The 22,658-nt window shown below is 46.4% G+C and overlaps 1 protein-coding gene across 3 annotated transcripts in view; it reads left to right on the top strand.

Annotated features, from left to right (window-relative positions):
* The window catches only part of DAZAP1 (DAZ associated protein 1), a 24,663-nt gene extending 2,005 nt beyond the window's left edge, over window positions 1–22,658 (top strand). The window contains exons 2-12 of one of the 3 annotated variants that reach the window (XM_064396148.1): window positions 4,639–4,679; window positions 5,119–5,285; window positions 5,550–5,615; window positions 6,129–6,236; window positions 8,486–8,534; window positions 12,776–12,858; window positions 16,092–16,245; window positions 17,718–17,747; window positions 18,179–18,319; window positions 19,094–19,276; window positions 22,054–22,658. In XM_064396148.1, the coding sequence (XP_064252218.1) occupies window positions 4,639–4,679; window positions 5,119–5,285; window positions 5,550–5,615; window positions 6,129–6,236; window positions 8,486–8,534; window positions 12,776–12,858; window positions 16,092–16,245; window positions 17,718–17,747; window positions 18,179–18,319; window positions 19,094–19,276; window positions 22,054–22,226 (1,195 nt within the window). In that variant the 3' untranslated portion in view covers window positions 22,227–22,658. Of the gene's footprint in view, window positions 1–4,638; window positions 4,680–5,118; window positions 5,286–5,549; window positions 5,616–6,125; window positions 6,237–8,485; window positions 8,535–12,775; window positions 12,859–16,091; window positions 16,246–17,717; window positions 17,748–18,178; window positions 18,320–19,093; window positions 19,277–22,053 lie in introns of all 3 variants that reach the window. The other 2 variants (XM_064396147.1, XM_064396149.1) reach the window with 2 other exon arrangements.

Raw genomic sequence — 22,658 nt, 5'->3', positions numbered from 1 at the left:
TTATTCCCTGGAATATCATCAGCTCCCCTCCATGGATAACCTCCAGGATATTCCATGGAATATCATCAGCTCCCCTCCATGGATAACCTCCAGGATATTCCATGGAATATCAGCTCCCCTCCATGGATAACCTCCAGGATATTCCATGGAATATCAGCTCCCCTCCATGGATAACCTCCAGGTTATTCCCTGGAATATCAGCTCCCCTCCATGGATAACCTCCAGGTTATTCCCTGGAATATCAGCTCCCCTCCATGGATAACCTCCAGGTTATTCCATGGAATATCAGCTCCCCTCCATGGATAACCTCCAGGATATTCCCTGGAATATCAGCTCCCCTCCATGGATAACCTCCAGGATATTCCATGGAATATCAGCTCCCCTCCATGGATAACCTCCAGGTTATTCCCTGGAATATCAGCTCCCCTCCATGGATAACCTCCAGGATATTCCATGGAATATCATCAGCTCCCCTCCATGGATAACCTCCAGGTTATTCCATGGAATATCAGCTCCCCTCCATGGATAACCTCCAGGATATTCCCTGGAATATCAGCTCCCTTCCATGGATAACCTCCAGGTTATTCCATGGAATATCAGCTCCCCTCCATGGATAACCTCCAGGATATTCCCTGGAATATCAGCTCCCCTCCATGGATAACCTCCAGGATATTCCCTGGGGTATCAGCAGCTCCCCTCCATGGATAACCTCCAGGATATTCCCTGGGGTATCAGCAGCTCCCCTCCATGGATAACCTCCAGGTTATTCCATGGAATATCAGCTCCCCTCCATGGATAACCTCCAGGATATTCCCTGGGGTATCAGCTCCCCTCCATGGATAACCTCCAGGATATTCCTGGGGTACCAGCAGCTGAGCAGGCTGGGCTGTTGCAGAGTTTGTTCCCAGTCACAGGCTGTGATCCTTCAGAGCTGTAAGCAGACTGGGAGGAATTGGGGGTTAATCAGAGAGGAAAATTTTCTTTATTCTCGTGCCCCAAAAGCGCTCAGAGGGAAGATGAGAGTGTAGAACAAGCTCGGCTGCTGCAGCCCTCAGAAGGAAGCTCTGGTTTGAAGCTGTTGTGAGAGGCAGGGCTGGATGGGAAGTTATGAATTCAGCTGCTTTTGCAGGCAGAGATTTTCAGAGAAAGTACCTCAGGAAGCTGTAAGCCTTGCAGGTGTCTTGGCATGGGTAGGCAGGGGCCTTGTTGAGTGTTATTTATTGTAATTAATTAATACTTGGGGCTGGTTTGGATGAAGAAAGGTGCTGATCGTGATCCTTTTGTCCTGCAGCTGTTGGGGGCTGTGCTGAGGTGTTGATCAGAGCTATTAATCAAACCCCAGATTGTTTATGTAGGCAAAGAGTTTGTGCTTTTGTTGATTTTTGGTGGTTTTAAAACACCTGTACATGCTTTTTTTACTAATCCTGAGTTGATTTGCTCTGGCAGCAAGTATGTTTATGGCAAAAAAGAATAAATTAGCAATGAGAATTCACCCAGGAAGTAGTGAGGCAGAGCACTTGGTTAAAACTTATTATCCAGCTGCAACTTCTGAGGAGTCATTATCCCACTTTCTGCTCCTGTGGGGAATTCTGCGTTGCACCTGTCAGGATCTCACTGCTCGTGGTGGACAGACTCACCTGGCTGGTGGTTTGTGCAGTCACTGGCTGTGCTGGAGTGGCTTTGCATTCCAGCAGGGATGGGCTGTGGTGTCCCCAGACTGTAAATTTGGAGCTTTATGGAGCTGTGGGCTTTGGGGTGGTGTCAGCACGTGTGAGCTGAAAACATTGAAGAGCATGAGGGGAGGCTCAGCAGGGTCTGCAGCTTCTTCCCAAGAGGCAGCAGCAGCCTCTGCTCTCTGGGAGCAGGGGCAGGGCCTGGGGCTGGAGCTGTGCCTGGGAGGTTCAGGAAATCAGGAGAGGTTCTTGTCCCCGAGGGTGCTGGGCACTGCCCAGGCTGCCCAGGGCATGGTCACAGCCCCCAGAGCTCCAGGAGGGTTTGGGCACCACTCCCAGGGGTGCCCAGGGTGGGATTGTTGGGGTGTCAGTGCTGGACTCAATGGATCCCTTCCAACTCAGGATATTCTGTCAATTTTATACATTTCTATGAATTTAATAACTGTTAGGACCAAAAGTTTTGGGTTGGAGTGTGGGTGAGACCTTGGGAAAGGGCTGGTGGTGCAGCTGAGCGTGGGGGCAGAGCACTCACACATCCTGCCTCACAGCTGTCCTGCACCACACCACATCTGGATTTTTGTGAACTTGGGCCCTGCTCAGTGTCTTCAAACCACGGAGGATCCCAAGGCAGAGGATTCCTGGCCTTTGGTGTTCCATGTGTATAAACCAGGGCTGTGGATTTCCATAGAGCTGCTGGAGCCTTGAGCTACCCAGCTTTGCTGTTGCAGTCCATGTAGGGTGACTACAAATAATTCATGGTGGAACTGGAAGGTTTCAGTGACCTCCCTCTGCAGACAGCTTGGTGTTCCCTCAGAACACAGCTGGTACTTTTACAAGGATACAAAATCGATTAAACTTTTATACCAAGCTATCAAATTTAGTTAAAAACACCCCAAAACAAACCATAACCTCAAATGGTGGTTAGTGAAGAGAATGTTGCTAACACATATCAAAACTTTATTGTGAATATAGCAGTAGATCAGCTGGTTTTACTTTGCTATTAGGAAATTAGAATTACTTATTTTCCTTAAAAATAACAGCACAGCAGAGGGGTTTGTGTCCTGTGTGTGGAGAGGGAAGGTGGGCAGGGGGTGGTGGGGCCACCTTGGCCAAGGCTGGCTGGGCCCAGCACACGACCTGTTGCTGTGAGCTGGCTGCTGTTCCACAAGGCCCTGAGCCCGTGCCAGGAGCCAGCGCTGCCAGGGCGAGCTGGGGGCACTTTTCCAATCCTTGAGGGAAACTCGGTCATGCCCAACAGGCCTGCTCTGAGAGAGGGCAGGGTGCAGGTCCTGCCCTGCTCTGGGGAGGGCTGGCACGTCCTTTAGCACGATGGTGACACAGCAGAGGCTGCTGCTGTGACACTGAGGGCTGTCTTTGCCTCGCGTGTCACCAGCTCGCTTGTTTGCTGGCTGCTCAAGGAGAAGCTTTGATCAGCCTTTAACAGTTGGTCTGTTCTTGTGAAAGACAAGACTCGTGTCACGTCTCTGCTTGTAATGTAGGAACAGGGTTTGCCTCAGTGGAACAAGGCTCCTAGGTGCTGTGTGCTATTGAATTTTGTCACTTTGGCTGGTGCACAAGGGTTGTGACATGATGTCCTATCACAGAGAAGTGAATCAAAGGGGAAAGGGACAGGCTGGTTTTGTCAGTGAGCTGCCCTGCTCCACAGGAACTTCCAGTTGCAAGGCTTTCACTTCCCTGCTACTCCCAGTGCACCTGCAGCTCTTACTGGGGGTGGCTGGGCTCTCCCTGCCATTACCTGCTCCTGAAAAGAGCAGGTGAGAGGAAGTTTAGGGGGTTTTTTTGCTAGGAGAAATTCAACTGTGCACGTCTAAGTGGGGATGCAGGAATCCCCACCAGCCTCAGCTGTACTCGGGTGTAGGTGAAGGTGAGTAGAAGACAAAGCAAGGTCCATTTTGTTCTCTTTGAGGTCTGATGGAGAACCTGAGGGCATCCTCCAAAAATAAACTTTCCCAGTGCTTGTCTGTGCAGAGCCATGGAGCCATTAACAGCAGAGTTTTTCACAGAATCACACAATCTGCTGAGCTGGAAGGGAAGCCCAGGGACCATCAGAGCCCTGCACAGACACCCCAGCAATCCCATCCTGTCCCTGAGACTGGTGTCCAAATGCTCCTGGAGCTCTGGAAGCCTCGGGGCTGGAGGAGCCTGGGCAGTGCCCAGCACTGTCTGGGGAATAAACCTTGCCTGGTACCCAGCTTGAACCTCCCCTGGCAGCTCCAGCCTTCCCCGGGTCCTGCCCCTGCTCCCAGAGAGCAGAGCTTGCTGCTGCTCCTCAGGGTGAAGCTGCAGACAGCTATGGGGGTGTTTTTTGGGGTTGATTCTTGGCACTGACAAGGGCCAAATGTTGAGGTGGCTCTAAGCAGCCTTTAATTACTGAGTAAATGACTGCTGGAAGTTTTGGCACACCCAGGAGTTGATGAAGAGCTGCAGAGCTGGCAGCCTGGCACGGAGCTCCTGTAGCACCTACCCAGGGTGTTGGGCGTGCTGGGACAGGAAACCCTGCAGATTTGGGTGCTCTGTGCAGAGGAAGAGTCGAATCAGTTTGAAGCAGTTTAGTTTGGGGTTTAGCCATGACTTTCTCACGTGCCCAGCACTCTCTGGAAACTGGGTTGTACAGTGGTTTCACAACTGCTGCTGGATTAGTGCTGCTCTGTTAATTAGTACCTGCTGCACAGGTTTGACTTCTGTCTCAGGCCTGAGCATGGCAGTTCTGCTTTTGCTTTCACCCCACAAGAAGGTGCTGGCAGCCAAGGGAGTGTTCTGTGGTGAGTGAGGGAGGAGCAGAGAGCAGGGATGGAGGAAGGTTTGGTTTCATCAGCAGCTTTGGGTATGGTGCCAGCTTTGTAGGTCCTGGTACCCCCAAACTCTCCAGAAGAGCTGAGCTGTGCCTTAAATCAGATGGAGCCTGTGCTGCAGGCCCTGAACGTGCCCTGTGCTTTGTTTGCAGAAAGCTGTTCGTGGGTGGCCTGGACTGGAGCACGACACAAGGTGAGCAAAGTGCTGCCGGCGTTGGGCCTTGGTGACAGCCCAGCCTGGGGCTCTTCAAGGCATTGCTGTGGGGAGGAGATCGGCCTGAGAGCCTCCTCCTCTGCTCATTAATGAAACTTTCTGTAGAGACAGCTCAGATGTATCATTATATATATTTTTTATGTTCATATTTTTAGATTTATGTTGTTTGGTGCTGAAGTTTTTGTCAGCTCAACAGACATCCCTTTTTATAATCACTGTCCTACTGTTTTCCATTTGTATGAGTGGAAATAAACTGCTGTCTGCCATTTGTTTACAGGAAGTAAGTTGTGATCATTTTCAAAAGATGAGTTTGAAGCTGTGTTCCATGTTTGCTGATCTGTTGTCTCATAATTGCAAACACAGTCTGGTGTTGTTAATATCTGGCTCTGTTTAATGCTTGCTTTTTTTTCTTTGACAGAAACTCTTCGTAGCTACTTCTCCCAGTATGGAGAAGTTGTAGACTGTGTAATAATGAAAGACAAAACAACAAATCAATCTCGAGGATTTGGATTTGTCAAATTTAAAGATCCCAACTGTGTGGGAACAGTGCTGGCCAGCAGACCTCATACGTTAGATGGCCGAAATGTAAGTTGCTTTTGTGTTTGTTTTTTTTTTTTCCTGCACCAGATTTAAAGATTTACTTTAAATTCTGGCTCCTTATTTGCAGAGTGTCAGAGTTAACCTGGTTGTTGGTTTAAATGATTGATTGTAAGGCAGCTCTTAGCTCCGTGCCTTGTGTTGTTTGAGCTCTGAGGAGCTGCATGTCAGCAGGGCTGGGTTCAGCTGCCACAAATGTAACTTTTAGAGCAAAACTCTGCTGAGGTCTGACCAAAGTGGAACTTCTTCCAGATTGACCCAAAGCCATGCACACCTCGGGGGATGCAGCCGGAGCGGACACGGCCGAAGGAGGGATGGGTAAGGAGAGATCCCTGTGCCTCCTCTTGAATTCCTCTGGATTGTGGCCGTGTTTTAAAGGCACAAGTCTGTATGCAGAACTTAAATCTCATTTTTAAAAAGTGTCTTTAATTTGGATTTCCATGGGCAGGCTCTGTGCAGAGCAGTGTCAGTTTGGGTGTGGTGTTTCCTAAGCTCTTAGTGATGCTTTTAGTGGAGCTCTTCAGATTTGAGAGCAGTGTCTGGAGAGCACTGGCAGGGCTGATGCTGTTCCAGCCCACTCCACACCCTGAAGCTTCACCAGATTTCAGTTTAGAATGAGTCAGTGGCCTCAGAGCACAGGCCCAGGATTTCTGCTCCTCTGAAGAGCAGGGGACTGAACCTCTGAGCTTCCCTTTCATGCCTGGGAGACTTCAAGGCTGGAGCTCTCCCCTGAGCCTGCCAGAGCCCATTGTTCATGGTTCAGTATGAAATGATAGAAGCAGCCACCCTTATTGTTCTTCTGACTGAATTCTCTCCTCCTTGATTTAGCAGAAAGGATCCAGGAGCGATAACAATAAATCCAATAAAATTTTTGTTGGTGGGATTCCTCATAACTGTGGCGAGACAGAGCTCAGGGAATACTTCAAGAAGTTCGGAGTGGTGAGTCCTGGGGGGAAGGTGCCTCCCCTCCCTGCTGCCTCCTCTCACATTTCCTCAAGCTGTCAAATTTGGGGGTAATTTGGGCAAAGTGCTGGAGGGGCACCTGAAGCATTTTGTGAGAAACTGTAGTGAGCATTCATCATCTGGAAATGTCCCTTGGCAGAACCTGCTGCTCATGTGGAATTTACTTTGCTGCTTCTGTCTCCTCATGTTTAAGTCTATCTGATGCATTATTCTGTCCCTTCTTCCAAAAACTCCTGAGGTGCCTTAAGAATGATACTTTTTAAAATTATTATTATTATTTCCACCCCCACCCCTCTTCCTCTTGATAACTTTCAGCTGGGCAATTAAAAATGTCTGCTGATTATTTTTTGGGAACAGTGAGTCTCAATGGGCTGGATTTTAAGATCCTGGTGTTTGACTGTGTGTACAGGCAGGTGAAATTTGGGTCTCCTGCCATTGTTTGGGGAGCAGTAGCTGCTTTCAAACCATCTGGAATCTCAGTTCTGATGTCCCTAGAACCTCTGTTCTGAGACAGACTGCTCCTCTTGCACCTTCTTTAATTCACTTTGTAACCTTGGACTGAAATGAGTGTCTTCTGTATTTTTTTTTAATTTAGTTTTTATTTAGTTTTAATTCCCATTTATCCCAGCTCTCACTGCCCTCAAGGAAGTGGGGGCATATGATAAATTACTGAATTAAATAATTCAGCTGTGAATAAGTTTGAGGAAGGTAAAGATTGTGTGAGTTAAATTCAGGACTGGGCTGGTAAAAATTAACTTGATTGGCATTTAGTGTAGTTTTTGATACTTTCTTCAATAACCTTTTTCTGACATTTCTTAGTGTCAGCGAAGGATTTATTGAGAAACAAATTCTTATCAAGTTAAATCAGTGTTTAAAATTCCATTAAGAATTAATTTAAAAACACAAAAAGCAACAGCTAACAACTGTTTCTTTAGCTTGAAGGGCTGCAGTAGACTAATAATAAAAACAGGGAGCACGTTCCACAGCTGTGGGATGTAGTTTCTAAAGGCTCTTCCTCACAGACTTGGCTTTCCAGCTGTGCCCTGGATGCTGGGGAGATACAGGGTATGTCCTGCAGGTGTAGAAGGCAACAGCCACAACTGTAAGTGCCCTTAAAAGTAAGTAGTAGCACTTTACTCATAGTATAGAAATCAGAGAATCTGCCTGGAGCTGTAACGAGTCCCTTTGGAGCAGTGGAGTCTCACAAATGTTTTGTGGCCACCAGAGTGAAGAGCCCAAGGCAGGCACTGATTTTCAGCCCTGGTAATTGCTGGCTCATTAAGGCCAGGGTGAAGAGGACCCAAATGGAGCAGGGGAGGGACAAATCTGGCACTGATTGTCCCGTGGCAAAATCCCCACGTGGAGCCCCCAGCCCAGCTGGGAGCATCCAGTAGGATGTGCTCAAGTGAGTGCAGCAACTCAAACCCAATGTTTTCTAGCTGTAAGTAAAGATAAATAAATTTGTGTCAGGCTTTAAACTAATTTTTACTCACGGGTAAATATCCTAAGATTGTCTTCAGTATGCAATTTTACAAAATAACACCTATTTTGTGACCACTTCTCTGCATCTAAGAGATTTCAGAGCAGTTCCCTTCAGCTCTTTTAATGTTGACATAAACATTACACCTCAGGTTTTGTTTAAATTGTAGCTCACTGTGGTGCTCATTCTGAGAAGAATAATCCTGAAGCCTTTGAGCAGCTTGCAATTTCCATTTTTCCTTTTTTTAGGTTAAAATCACACTGATACTGCTCATCCAGAACTTAGAGGGTTTTGTAAAGCTGTTTAAAGCATTGGTTTAACTGGTGCTCTGGGCCTCTCTGGTGCTCCAGTAATTCAATCAGAGGAGCCCTGCATGTTCCTGCAGCTCAAGCTGCTTTTCGTGGTGAAAGTGAAAATGGTTAAAAATGGGAAAAATCATGTTTTAAAAAGCTGCACTGATGAGTTGGAAAACAAACCTTTGGGGTGTGTAATAGGCCACAGAATGGGTACAAATAGTACAAAACCTCAGTGTTAGATTAAAATGTCAAGTGTGATGAGGCAATAGAGATGAGCTCAGGCTTTCTGAACTCCCAGGAAGAGCAATATTCCCTGTTTTGTGCTGTTGCTGGGATGATGGCTGCTCTTGGCTTGTGCTTTGTGGGTAGAGAGCAGGAACCAGCTGGTGGTGACTGTTCCAGCCCTCCCCTGGTAGCACAGGGAGTAGAATTTCCCTTCTCTCTTCCAGGTCACTGAAGTTGTAATGATCTATGACGCAGAGAAACAGAGGCCCCGAGGTAAAGGCTGATCTAGTTTGTCCTTGAAATTTCTTCATACTCTCCTATAGTCAGATGGCAAACTATTTCACACCATCAGAAAAGGTAGATTTATTTTTTTTCTCCCTATGTTGCCTCAGGAAAAAGAATAATTCACTGGGCAAACATCACTTCAAGTCTAGACTCTTCATCTCCAGCTTCACTTGGGTCTGTGCATTTCAACTCAGATGTTTCATGCTCATTGATGGGTTGGGGTTTTTTATTTTTATAGTTGAATGAAATTTGATTCTCGAGCCACTCCTGTGGCTTAAGGTCTTTTGAGAGGGGGAAAAATAAGCAGATTTTCCTCCTGTTCCACTTGAAAGGTACGTTGGGTCTGTAAGTGCATGTGGGGTGCTCCAGGCAGAGCACGAGACAGGACACAATCCATCCATCACCTGCTTTTTGTTTTGGTTAAATGGCTTCACCTCAAATTAAAGAAAAACTCTTCTTAAACAACACAAAATAATTCTGAACTATATATATGTATATTTTTAATTGGGATATATAATCCCTGTATACCAGATTGCTTTTTTTTAAGAGGGGAGGGGAAAAAATACCCCAAAAACCTGAAAAATTCACTAGATATTGAATCAAGCTGGGAACCTTTGGTCAAAATATGAAGCAATTCCATGTCACCCACGTCCCTTTGCATCCACCATTTGTTTGCCAAGGAAGAGGCAATATTTTGGCACATGAAGCTTAGCTGTGCTCCCACCCTGTAGCATGTTGGACATGCTAGAGAATAGTTTGCCATCTGAACTTTTCATTTCTCTTCTGCCTCATTATTAAGAAATATATCCTTCACTTCATATTTATTAAGCTGTTAAGTCTTAGTTTTATTTTTAATTTAGACATACATCCTTAGTGACATATTTAAGTGTTTCATAGTAAAGTATGGTAATGTTAAGTAAGTTCTTTTTTTTGTTTCTTCTCTCTCTGTGAATTGTTTGACTGTGATTAACGATATCTCTTTAGATTTCTTCTCTCTAGGTGATAATTTATCACAGAGGTACAGGCCAGTTCCGCAGTCAGAGGAGGGACGGGCTTTGTCTTTTATTGGAGTGTAAACGAAGTTTCAATATATTTGTTTTTTTGTTTTCTTGCTTTAGCTACCCTAATCTTCTTCCAGCAGATACCTTTGATTTAAGCAGCACATAAATTCATCTGTTTCAGTGCTTTAGAGCAGCTGGTTTTGGATAGAGGAGACAAAGGCACTGGCATTCAAATGTAATTTGGGGCTGAAGTTCTGAAATGTTTCAGTAATTATTGTATCATCTCCATCTTTGCAATATTTAATCCCAGCCTTGCAGCCTCTGTGCAAAAGGTACTTAAACATCATGCCTGGTCTGGATTAATCCTGTCTCAATTAATGGCTTCTCTGCTTCAAGCTCTACTAAAAGCAAAACAGCAAAGGAGGGCTTGGGGTGCAAAGCACAAGTGCCAGCTGGGGGAAAGGTCTTGTCTCCACCCACAGAAAACTTCCTCCCCTAATTCATCAGATTTCTTAAGCACTTCTTGAATCTTCTCTCTCTGCCTTTTGTTTCTGTGCTGTTCCAGGCTTTTTTTAGTGTGCTGACTAACACATCTCCCAAAATGGCCCTGGCAGTCCCTGGGGGTGCTAGGAAAAATTCCTCGAGTTTGTGTTGGGTACTCCTGGTTGTGCATCCCAGAACACATTTTCTCTAGCCTTCTTCTCTCTGTGTTCTCTTGCTGCTCTGCCCCTTTATCCTTTTAATAATTGTAGATAAAATTCCAGAGGCCAATTCAATCTCTCCTCAGACCCTTCTGAATTTTGCCTTTTCCCATTCACTTCACCACCCTTGCTCTGGGAGTGCACATTGCTCTACTGGTAGGAGGAGGGAAAATGATCCCTGTTCCTAATCCCTGTAGCATCCATTTACCTCCAGCTCCTCAGGAGGCACCAGATTCTCAGGTGATGTCCTTGAGGAGCTGACTGGGCTCAGGTATCCACGTGATCTTTGCTTCCTCCCAGTCCTACCTGCTCCTGCCAGCTCTGCCTCATCCAAACTCTTCCCACAGCCCCGAGCACAGCAGCCATGTCACATCTCTGAAGGACCAAAGTGCCTTTGGTGCAGTCTCAGCTTCCCCTGCTTCCTGTTCTTGGCCAAGCCAACAGCTGGGAAGGGATTTCCAGTTCTTGCTCTGTCTGTTCTCCTCCTGCCTTGGCTGCAGACCAGCTCTGTCACTCTGGTCTGGTCCTCTTGGATTCCTGCTGGATGCAGTTCATTTCTCCAGCCTTTAAGAGAGTCCTGTCCTTCAAAACTAAAGCTGCAGCTGGTGGGTTTCATCACTTCTGCTTGAACCTTCAGCTTGGAGTTTTGCTGTGTTACTCTGATTACTGTGCTCTTCTTTATCTTGTGCTGTCTGACCCTTCTAAATCCCCTTTTAAAAATGATTTATTTATTTTCTCAATGACCTCTTGCTGTCCCTGTTCCCCCCTTCCAAACCCATCCCACAATCTGTTCCCCTCCTTTAGCTTTGGAATCAAATTTAACAACAACCTTCGCATCCAGATGGAATCCATTGTTTTTCTTCCCCATCTCTTTTTAGACAAAGGCTGGAATACTAAACGTGATTTAAATACAAACACTTTTCCTTTGGCTCCAACACTCGGATTTCTGGTTAACTCAGACAAATATATTGTGATGAAATGCTGCTCTCAGCTTCGAGGCTGCTTTCATCACAGCTCCACAAAACTTCGTTTATACTGCCAGTCTCTTGTGTGTGGGAAATGCCAAGTTTTTTCCTTTTTATTTTCAGTTTATTTTAGTGATGTCTTTTGCTCTTGTTGCTGACAGCAGAATTTGACCTGCTGGAATCTATTTTGGCCTGTATCTTTGTGTATTTTTATATATATATATATATATAAACTTTCTCTACACTAGGCCTCTTTGGGCTTACCCAACGCAGTTGGATAAGCGTGGAGAGACATTCCTGTGCTAGATCTGTATTCTGTAACGCTTTAGAGCAAGATTTGGCTGCTGTCAGCACTAGCTGCAAAGCAAAACGCAAACCAAGGGGGAAATCTTGGGTTTCAGAAAAGCAGAACCGCATCCATGTTCCATAAACGCTTCCCACGCCGCACCTCGGGTTTCTTTTCTAATTTTTATTGCTCTCCCCCCTTTCCCCCCTCTCCGTAGCTAATCCAAAGAATGGCACAATTCCTGTACTGCATGTGTCCCTCCCTGCCCTGGGTTGTCCCCAGCAGCAGCCAGTGGGTGATGGCATGAAGCAGCCGCCTTGTCCTGGGGATTAACCACTATTTTGCCACTCTCTCGGCTGTGTCAGCAGCTACAACCTACTTCAGTGGTTCTCAGAGTGACCTCCAAAAGGGGAGCTTTGCCTCCTGTCTCAGAGTTCTTTCCAAGCATCAAAAGCTGCTGGATCCAGCTGAGCTGCCAGCAGCCAGGGCTGTGGTCGGGTGGAAGGGAATGAGCCACCCACTGGGGGCAAAAAGGATGGGGAAGTTTTGTGGATTTTCAAAAGGAAACCCAACAGGAAATACAAGAAATGAAACAGATTCAGGACGTGGCAGCAACACCACGTTCTGTGTGAGCAACACCTCCCAGGGGGCTGCCTTGTTGGGAAGGAGTGACACCTGTTCCGTGATTTTCTCCAGGTTGTGCAAATCTTGAGAACCTCTGATGCAGGTTGTTAGTTTCTGAAGCTTCTCATTCATCCATGGAGTGGTAAAATTTTTCATGCTTTAACAGCTACATTTCAAAACTAACTTTCTTTTCTACGGAAAATATTCCCTAACTGGAAGCTGGGCTAAGGGATTGGGAGGAAGTTGCTTTGCAGCTTTGGGGAACAGGGATATATGACAGGTTTTCCTTGGGAAACTAGGCTAAATCAAAGGGAGGAGCAGCAAAGTTGCTTGACTTCAATCTGCTGTCCCACAAGTATTTTGATTTTAGCAGTTTTTTTCCATTTCCTGGTAGGTGGATGAGGAATAAAATCAAATTAAAAGCCGGTTAACGAGCTCAGTTCGAAGCTGCATGCGCGCAATCGAGACGAGGCACTAAAGCCTCTTCACAGGAAGTATCCATTGCAATTTCCTCAGAGTTTTTGCCAATTGAACACAAGTGTCGTTATCTGAAACCCCTGCTTGAACCCTTGGTCTGCCCCTAATACTGTTCATCATCCTGTTTTGTGTCACAACACCCTGCTACCTTGATTCACTCTTCGTCGTTGGCTAGGTTTTGGATTTATTACTTTCGAGGACGAACAATCAGTGGACCAGGCTGTCAACATGCATTTTCACGACATCATGGGCAAAAAAGTGTGTAGTTGTAGTTTTATTTTACCTTAAGAAAGAACCAAGTCTTGGACAACGAGAGATTTCACTGGGGAATCCAACTTAATTGTGGATGGGAGAGCACAGCAGTCCAAATTCAAGGCTTTATCCATGGAGGTGGGGAAAGTCTGAGTTTGCTGGAGAAGGGCACTTAGGATGGGGCAGCCTGGGGAAGGGAGGGCTTGGAAGCCTGAGGGTTCAGGCTGTGGGCTCTGCTTGGGGTGAGGCCTTGTGTGTACAGACCTGGGGGCTGCTCTGGCTGAGCAGATGAACTGGGATCATCATCTCTGGGGTGAACTGGTGCTCACTGCCTCTGCTTTGAGCACTGCTGTGGTGCAAGGAGAGAAATCAGTGATTTCCAGCTGTTGGAAAAGCAGAATCCCAGTGAAATCCGAGTTCTTCAAGGCTTGGTTTAAGATACCACTCCTTCAGATGTGTGCTCGATACTCAAATCTTGAGGTGGTGTCAGACAATCTGCTTTATATGATCTTAAACTTCCAAAGAAAAAGGGAGAAAAAAAAACATCCTGAAGGATTGGTTTTTTAAAAAATTGGGTCACTTACTGTGAAACTTTGATACCAACCCACGTACTCTATATAGTATTTAACCACAATGCAGTTAAGTGACCTCTGGTTGTTTCATCTTCATACTGTGTTGTCAGCAAACGGGGCTTGGATAGGCAGGGAGTTTTTTAGGCTCTTTTGATGTTACTCAGCAAGGAACACGCTTCTACCTGTGGAAAAAAAAACAGCCCAAACCTAAAAGCAAAATAAATTGTTGCAGGACACCCAAGTTTTAAATATAGGGGAAATAATAATTTAAAGAAAAATGAACCACAGGAAATTCTGGTAAATTTAAGTCCTTGCACAGCTTTAAGGTATATTCAGATTTTAAACTAATGTTAAAACTGCTAAACTTGAAGTGAGGGCACTCAGGGAGACATAGAAGATTCTCCCATTCATTAAATTATTACATTATGTGACTTTTTAATTGTCTTTAAAGTCTTTTATGTGCTGGTATTTCATAAGCCTTTCCTTAGCTAGCAAGGGACACACTCTGCATATCAGTGGAGTTCTGGTTCATTTTGCAGTGCAACAATGCCTTTAATTCCTTGAACTTGTTTTGGGGGGGAAGGCTGGGTGTTTTCCTGATAATGGGAACAAAGGGATGTACTTGTGGGATCCAGAGCATCAGTGCTTGGTTGCTGGTGTGAGCAGGTGCAGTGAATCACACAGGGCTGTGTGAGGATCACCTGCATCCCCCAGCATCCCTGCTCTGCCCTTGGAGCTGCCTTCAGCAAAACCCTGACGTGGGAGCTGATCCCACAAAGCAGCAGAGCCAAATGGGAACAAAGAAACATCCACAAGGTGCTGGGAGAGGGTGGAGAGCCCAGTGTGAGCCTCCTCATTGCTCTCTGCTGACACAGCACTGGGACTTGCTCTGTGTTCCCCAAACAAACCCAATTCCAAACTGAAATAATGGATTTTTGCCCTTTCCCCCTCCCTTTCAGTGACCAAAAAAAAAAATAAATCAGGATTCAGGGATTTTTAGCTCAGATTAATAGAGTTGCCTCAGTTCTTGGGGTGAGCTGGGCTCCAGGCAGGTGTGGAATTTGAACCTCCCTATTGCACAGGGAATTTTCAGTCCTCACTTTGGCAGTTCCCTGCTTCCAAGTGTGCACTGAAAAATTAATGGGATTCTTCCACAAGGATTAATGAGCTCCAGATCCCCTGCTCTCTCCTTCACTGCCTAATCATGCCTGCTTTTAAAAATGGTATCTCTGTCTTTTTGGTAATTAAAAAGGTATTGCTGAAATGAATCCATATGTTGTTGAAAGGAGGGGGAAAAAATTAAAATTGCAAGAAGGCCTCTGCTTTTGTAAGCAATACCCGAATTCCCTCAAGGCAAATGTGTTAAGACTCATTAATTTGAGTCCTTTGAAAAATTCCCTTGGTTGCTCTCTGGAAGGGCCTTGAGCTGGCAGAGATTTGGTTACTGTCATGTCTCATGTCCTTGGGGCATTGGCAGGGGGGTGTGGGGGCTTTGTCCTTGCCTTGTGCCTGTTTCCTGTTTGTTCTCCGACATGAATGGCTTTTAAGACATGGCAGGAAGAATTCTGAATACTTTATTTTCCATACTACTCAGGCCCATTGATGATTGAGATTTATTTTCTTTGTACTCTGGCACCCATTAAAATTAATCATGAAATGAAAAAAAAAAAAAGCCTCAAATTCAGCGAGTGCTGAGAGGGTTTCATTAAATCAGAACTGGATTTCTTTTTTTTTTGAGAGGTTTATGTTGAATGTGCAGCTTATTTTAAGTAGGTCAAACGCACTTATTCCATGGCTGGGAACACTAGGACATTTTATCTTGGAATGAAATAAGTTCAGCACTGTGGTTACTGATTTTTTAAAACAGGAGGGGTTTTGTCACTGACTTAACACAGTATGAAGATTGCTTCTTATTGACTCAACTGTCCATTTTTATTACTTGCATGTTTGTTTACTTTTTTGTTAGATGTAATGTAAGATTCTCTTATCACATCCATTCCCTCTGACATTGTTTGAGTTAACTGAGATTCTTTAAGCGTTAGCCTGGGGAAGGTAAGTCTTTATCTTCCATTAGACATTTAAATAAAATCTTAAGTTTAAAAAAAAATACAACAATACAAAAAAAAAAATCTCAAAAAATGTGTGTTTCTCAGGTATGAGCAGAGCTGAAATTGCAGTTAGTTGGGGTGGGTTAAACTGTCACTTCCAAATGAACCCCAAACATGTTTGGTTAAAGCATTAGTACCCTTTTTCAGAGCAGCCTCTTCACTCAAAATTCTGGTTTTTTAACTGAAAACATCACCTTTGTATCTCCTGCCTTGAACATGAAATCAGTCTGTCATTAATGTCCGAGATTGTGCTGTTTTAAGTGCAGAGCTGCTGTAAGAGGGTACTGCTGTTTTAAGATGAAAGCCAACGAGACTGAAGTGATTTTTAGGGTGCTTTTCTCGGAATCCCTCAACAGTAGGACTCGTAATTCCTTACCATCACCTACACTGTACCTGAGAAACATTGTAAATTACTGGCCTTAAGTTTTAATAATAATTAAGTACTTAGACATAAGTCATAAGATGCTAAGTGTAGCCTTAAGTGTACCTGGGTGTGTGTGAGGGGCCGGGGGGCGCGGGGCCCCCCCAGCCCTGCTGAGCTCTGCCTCTCTTTGTCCAGGTGGAGGTGAAACGCGCCGAGCCTCGTGACAGCAAGAGCCAGACTCCAGGGCCACCGGGGGCCAGCCAGTGGGGAAGCAGGATCATGCCAAGCGCTGCCAACGGCTGGGCAGGGCAGCCCCCTCCGACCTGGCAGCAGGGGTACGGCCCCCAAGGTACTGCCCGCCCTGCCAGGGTGCCCCCTCTCCCTGCCCGGCCTTCCCAGCTCGCTGCGCTCTGCTTTGCTGGGCTAGGTGGTGTTCCTCTCCCTGGTAGCAGGACTGCAGTTCCACCCACAGGTCCTTTGTGAGGTTTTTTCACTGCTTTGCCCAAAAATGGGTTTAATTGGCAGAAGGCGGTGCCAGCCTGGCACGTGTCCCAGGTGTGTCCCACCTGCTCCCTTTGGAGCTGCCTCTCCCCATGTGGAGTCCCCATGGGTTGGGGGAGCTCAGAGAAGGTGTTGGGAATGTCCCAGGTGTGTCCCACCTGCTCCCTTTGGAGCTGCCTCTCCCCATGTGGAGTCCCCATGGGTTGGGGGAGCTCAGAGAAGGTGTTGGGAATGTTCCAGGTGTGACTCCAGCTGCGGAGTGAGTTCTGTACAACACCCCAATGGCAAATCTGGCTGAAATATGGCTTTTCAAGGATGAGGCAGTTTCAAAGGAAGTTATCAGGGAAATCTGAAAGGGATGAGGGGGAAATAGATGGCCTTGCCTTTGGATTTTATTGCTTAATGCAGCTTGGGAAAGCACCAGGCAGGCAGCTCTGGTGCAGGGAGCACTCCGTGCACAGCAGGAGCCCTGCAGGGCTCAGGAGCAGCCTGGGTTGGATGGTGCAACCCCCCGAGATTCCAGAGGCAGGATAAACACGCTGAGTTCATCCAAGACAATTTTGATAACTTCTGGAGAAATGCAGAGGGATAATTGAGTTGCTGTGACTTGCTTGCTCTGAGAGATGAGAAATGTTCACCTTGGGGGGCTGCAGGGAGCGTGGCTGCTCCATCCCTGTCCAATGGATGGAAGTGCAGCACAGGGATTGCTCATTTCCCCACGGTGCTGATTAACTTGAAAGCTGCAGCTGAGGGTTGACATTGTGCACAGATGTGCTAATCTGCAAACTGAGAAACTCCCATTATTTTCCATGCAGTGATTAGTAGGGAAAATGATATCTGATCTCCTGGAAAGATTAATGTCAGACACGAGCGCATTTATCCTTCAATCTCAGCACTGCACAAGGGATGGGAAAGGCTTTTTTATGCTTCAAAAACTGCAAAAATAACTCGGATAAACCTGGTAGTAAATTAAGAATCCCTTGGATGTGCAGTCTGCTGGGGTTCTCTGGGGTGTTGTTCTCTGTAGTACTGTAATTTCTTGCACTTGGTATGTGGCAGCTCTCGAATGCTCCATCTGATTTGGGTTTGGGAGCTGCTGTCTTATTCTGAGTGTCATTTGCTGAATGATTCAGAGTCTTTCTAGAATTACACATTCAGAAATAGTCCCACAACGTTGCTTAGGCCATAAAAATAGCCCTATAAGGGACATGGGGAGGATACCCAGTCTATCCCAGAGCCAAATCCTCCTTCCTGCATCATCCCTGCTGCGGAGTGCGCAGCTTCGCTGATGTCTGAGGCTCTTTTTTTGTTCTGTTGTAGGGATGTGGGTGCCAGCTGGACAGGCAATTGGTAAGTACATTATATGGGACCAATTCTGAAAGGAAAAAATCCTCCCAAGCATGGGTGCAGCTTCTTTGAGCATTCACAGTGATTTTTGGATTTCTGTAGGATTTAACCTACATTTAAAAGCTTGATTGAATTTGTCCTGGAAGAACAGAGGGGAAGACAGTGGCTTCTTAGCAGCTCAGTAATGGGAGCTGACACACATCCTGCTGTTCCAGCCACATTAATTTGTTACCAAGGGATTACATGCTAAACTGCAATTATTTACAGTGGGGATACTTGGAGGACAAATATTTCCCAAAGTGAGGATTCATAGAAGGCTGAACCTGCATTTGAAATCCACCCAACAGCCTTACCCCATCTAGAGGAAGCTGACTCCAGCAGCAGCTCCTTGGTATTCCTCTGCTTCAGTTTTTGGGTTTCTCTTCCTTTTGCAGGTGGATATGGACCCCCTCCTCCGGGCAGAGGAGCTCCTCCCCCACCACCACCATTTACCTCATACATTGTCTCCACACCTCCCGGGGGATTCCCGCCTCCACAAGGATTCCCACAGGGCTATGGCACCCCTCCACCATTTAGTAAGTGACCCCCAGGGGCTGGAGCACATCCAGCTCCAAATTCAGCTTTTCCTCCTTGTTTGCTGGACTTGCATTTCCCCCTGTGTTTCACCTATCCTTAATTACTTTTCCCAGATTATGTATTTAACTATAGCATTATTTTTTATTGCGTGCACTTTATTTTATTCTTGGGTGCAGTAATCATTTCTGTTCTCTAGTTTAAATCTGTGTTGCTAAATCAATTTAGATACTTTGTGCACCTTTGTTAGGACACCTGAGAGAAAACTTCGAGCTCAGTGCTGGTGACCTGGGCCAAACACAGGCAGGGTTTTTGGAGGAGCTTAAGGAATTAAGGTCATAACTGGGACTGGAAATACAAATAGGATTTTAGCACCTACCTCTCAGGCCACCATTTCAAAAGTCTGTTGCATACCTGGTTTAAAGAAGGTGGAAAATAATTTCCAATTACCTCAAGATACTTTTTCCTCCTAAAATCTTGGATAATATGGCTTCCTCCTCACTTCTCATGTCTGTAAGCACAGAGTTTGGTCCCCAGTTGTGCTTTATCCCTTTCTCTGCTGCAGCCTCTGCCTTTGGGGGGGACATTTCTCCCACCTGTGCAAGGTGAGTTGCTGAGATCTTTGGGCTGTGGGGGTGACCAGTGTGTCAAGGTGAATCTGTGCAGCCACTGGTCACAAACACCTGGGCTTTAATAGCCTCAGAACTGTTGGTTTTAAGTTGTATCATCTCTAAAGCCAAGCAGGATGTTGATGTTCACCTGTTCTGTCCTTGCAGGTTTTAGTTACGGTGCTCCACCTCCTCCACCTGACCAGTTTGCCCCCCCTGGAGTCCCCCCTCCACCTGCCACTCCAGGGGCAGCACCACTCGCTTTTCCTCCACCACCACCACCATCTCAGGCAACTCAGGACATGAGCAAACCCCCGACTGCTCAGCCAGAATTCCCTTACAGTCAGTTTGGTGAGTAACTGCTGCCCTTTATCCCCTTTCCCTTTAGTCCTGGGCACAGAGTGTTGGACACAGTTTGCTGCAGGCATTTCTCAGGGATGGGAATTCTCCCACCAGCTCAAGCCATCCTTGAATCATGCAGTGTTCTAGCCAGAGGGAATTTTCTTAGCTCTAAAGTGTTGTTTTTGTGCTGTAAAATAAGCTTCAGGGATTTGTGCACTGCCAGGATGAATTCTTGGTTTCCACTCTCCCCAAACCTATAGCTAAAACTTCCACTCCAAGAGCTTCACAGAGCTTGTAGTGAACTTTTTTTTGTGTCTCAGACCTTGGAGAACAGACTTGAAGAGTAAAAGCAGCATGGAGAGACAGGCAGTGCATGTGTAAGGATCCAAACCAGTGCCTTTTCCTCTCTTTTCTCATCCCTGCCCCATCTGTCTGGAGGTGCAGTTCTGTGCAAAGCTTTGTTGTGCTCTCTAGGTAACTTTGAGGTGGAAGGCACTGAGCTAACAAAAACCAAATTCTTTTTAAAATTGCTAGAGAAGTGCCTGTGCTCCAGAGTAAAATTTCTGCTGCTGCTCCCTGAGGGAGCTCTGAGGGAATTCTCATTCTCATCTTGCTCCTCTCAGCCTTGTTTCTCAGCAGTGTTCTCCAAATATCTCTACAGACATCTCTCCAAAGAGCTCTGTACTCATGTTGTTTTTAAGGCATTGTAATTGGTCAGTTTTCACTTCTGAAGGGAATTTTGCAAGCAGCAGCCTGTGGATTCAGCCTGTTCTCTGCTGGAACACGTTCTCCATGTGGTAGTGCTGCCTCAAGTTCCTGCAGAAACTGCTCTGAGGTGAAAACTTCACAACATTTATTCAAATAGATAATATTCAAAGTTCCAGCAATGTAAAGCAGCCTCTGAAGGAAGATGAGCCTTTGAGATGTGTTTGTGAAGCAGCATGTCCTCATCTTATGAGTTTGAAATGTTTTTTTCATTTGTTTCTTACCCAGCTGATTTCATGGATAGTTTTGCCCTTGTGACTCAAAGTTTTTCTTGTTCTGCCAGAACTTGGCTCTTTGCAGATTCTTTTTTGGAGTGGGTTGGACTCTTCTAAATAAAGCACAAATCCCTGCACAGCCAGTTACATCAGTGAGGAGCCAGAGTTTGGGAGGTGTTGGAAGTTTAGGAAGGATCTGATGGAGAAGAGTTTGATGGAGAAGCACTCTTCATCTGGAGCTGTGGTGACAGGACAAGGGGAATGGCTTTGATCTGGAAAAGAATAGGTTTAGCGTGGATATTAGGAAAAAATTCTTCACTGTGAGGCTGTTGAGACCCTGGCATAGGTTTTCCAGAGAAGCTGTGGCTGCCCCATCCCTGGAAGTGTCCCTGATTTGCATATATTTACATAAATGTGTAAAGCTTGTGGGCTTTAAAGAACCACAAAGTTCCCTAATGAGCATAAGGCACTGTGAGGTTTATCCTGGGCAGTGTCCTAAATCCTTCAGTGTCAGCACTAACACTAACCCTGCAACATCAAATTAATTACATTAATTTAAAGCAATTAAAAATTCATTATCTCCATGCAGGGTGCTCTTGAGGCTCATCCCTGCACTCCCCTCAGTGACTAGGGTGGGTTTGTCTGCTCCAGACCCTTCAGGCCCCACCCAGAGCTTTGTGTGCACTCCCGAGGTCAGGCTGGGCAGGGACGAGGAGCCTCGGGCAGGTCCTGGGAGAATTCCCTGGTGTTCCTTGCAGGGAGGGAGGCAGGGATGGGGCTCAGATGTTGGGGTGAAACCCCACAGTGAGCTCTGCCTGCCAGGCCAGCCTTAATTTACCCTGGTGATCCATCCAGGCTGGGGTTTGGAGCACAGCAGGAGCAGAGGGGCTGCAGCAGAGCGAGTCCCGAGTGCCTGTGCAGGTGTGTGCTGTGGCTTTCCTTCTTCACAAACAGCCTGACCCTCTGCTGAGCTGTGGTTTGCACCACTGTGCAGGGAGAGCAGCTGCAGGGTTGTGTTTTTCCACTCCCAGCCTCACCCCTTGGCAAACAATCCCGTTGTAGTTTTGGGCGCCTGCTTATCTGTGTCTGAACAAGTGCCAGGAGGAGCATTTGCAGCTCCCCGAGCCCGAGCTCGCTGTGTTTTAGTGCTCATTAGTGCCAGCAAGTCCTTGAGGGACAGGCAGAGCTTGAAATCGAACTGCTGAAGATGTGCTAAGAGACTTTGTTTGGGATTAAGAGAGTTAAACCTGCTGTAAGCCTGCAGAGAGAGAGGCAGCCTGCACAAATGCTCTTGGTAATTAGGAGCCTTAATAGCATCTTTCAGAGCAGGGGCTGGCGCTGATGCCAGGATTAAGAGTCATATTTAATTATGAGAATTTGAATTAAATTTCTCAATTTCTCAGTCGTCTTAATTTACATCTAGTTGTAAATTTTTGTGTTGGTAGCAGGGATTCCAGCCAATCTTTTCTCTTGGAAAGGACCCCCCTGTTTTTCTCCCTGTCCCTAATTCTGCTCACTCCAGAGTGGCCTGTGGTGCAGTCCCAACCCAAAAACAAACTGCTCCCAAGCACCCCAAAGCTGTGAGCAGATGGTTGAACTGCCAGCCTGGCTGGGATTACCCCACACACCTCTCCCCCTTCCTGCACTCCTGCTCCCTTGTGCTTTTTGCATTTCCTCTGTGAGGAGGAAGATCCCTGCGGGACCCCGGAGCTGCTGCTCCTCCCGGGTGTGTTCCTGGCAGGGAATGCTGTCAGGTTCCTGTGGCTGCTCCTGGAAGCTCACCCTGTACCTTTCCCTTCTCCCCAGGGTATGGACAAGACTTGAGTGGGTTTGGACAAGGTTTCTCTGACCCCAGCCAGCAGCCCCCTCCCTACGGAGGCCCCTCGGTGCAGCCTTCCAGCGGCCCCCCGGGCGGAGGCAGCGCCTTCGGCCGGGGGCAGAACCACAACGTGCAAGGATTCCACCCCTACCGGCGCTAGCCTGGGCTGCCAGCAGGGAGTGCTGCCCCAGGGACCTCTGGGCACGCCTGGAGCCCGGCATCCCAGACTTCTGAACTTGTGACAATCACATTACTTGATGGAAGAAAAACCTAACAACAGTTTTGTTTTTTTGTTTTTTTTTTTTTCTCGGGGGTGGGGCGGGGGAGGGTTGGGGGCAGATGGCTTCTGAAGGCAGAGCTGTGGGTGTTTGGACTGCAGTTTTTAAAGATTTTCCTTTCTCTAACCCATCAGCACAAATAAAGAAAATGTCACTGGTTCAAATTACAGGGTTTTAAAAATGTCTTCAGCTTTAATTCAAAACTTCAGGTTTCTTTTTTTTGAAATTATTTTTCCTGAGCCTTTGTTTTACCGTATATTGTAAACTTTTATGTTTAAAAGAAAAAAAAATATATACATTTACAGATTGTGAAA

The sequence above is a fragment of the Passer domesticus genome, chromosome 21 (assembly GCF_036417665.1).
Source record: "Passer domesticus isolate bPasDom1 chromosome 21, bPasDom1.hap1, whole genome shotgun sequence".
NCBI lineage: Eukaryota > Metazoa > Chordata > Aves > Passeriformes > Passeridae > Passer > Passer domesticus.
The sequence above is the reverse complement of the archived record's forward strand: the minus strand, read 5'-3'. Positions and strand labels throughout refer to the sequence as shown.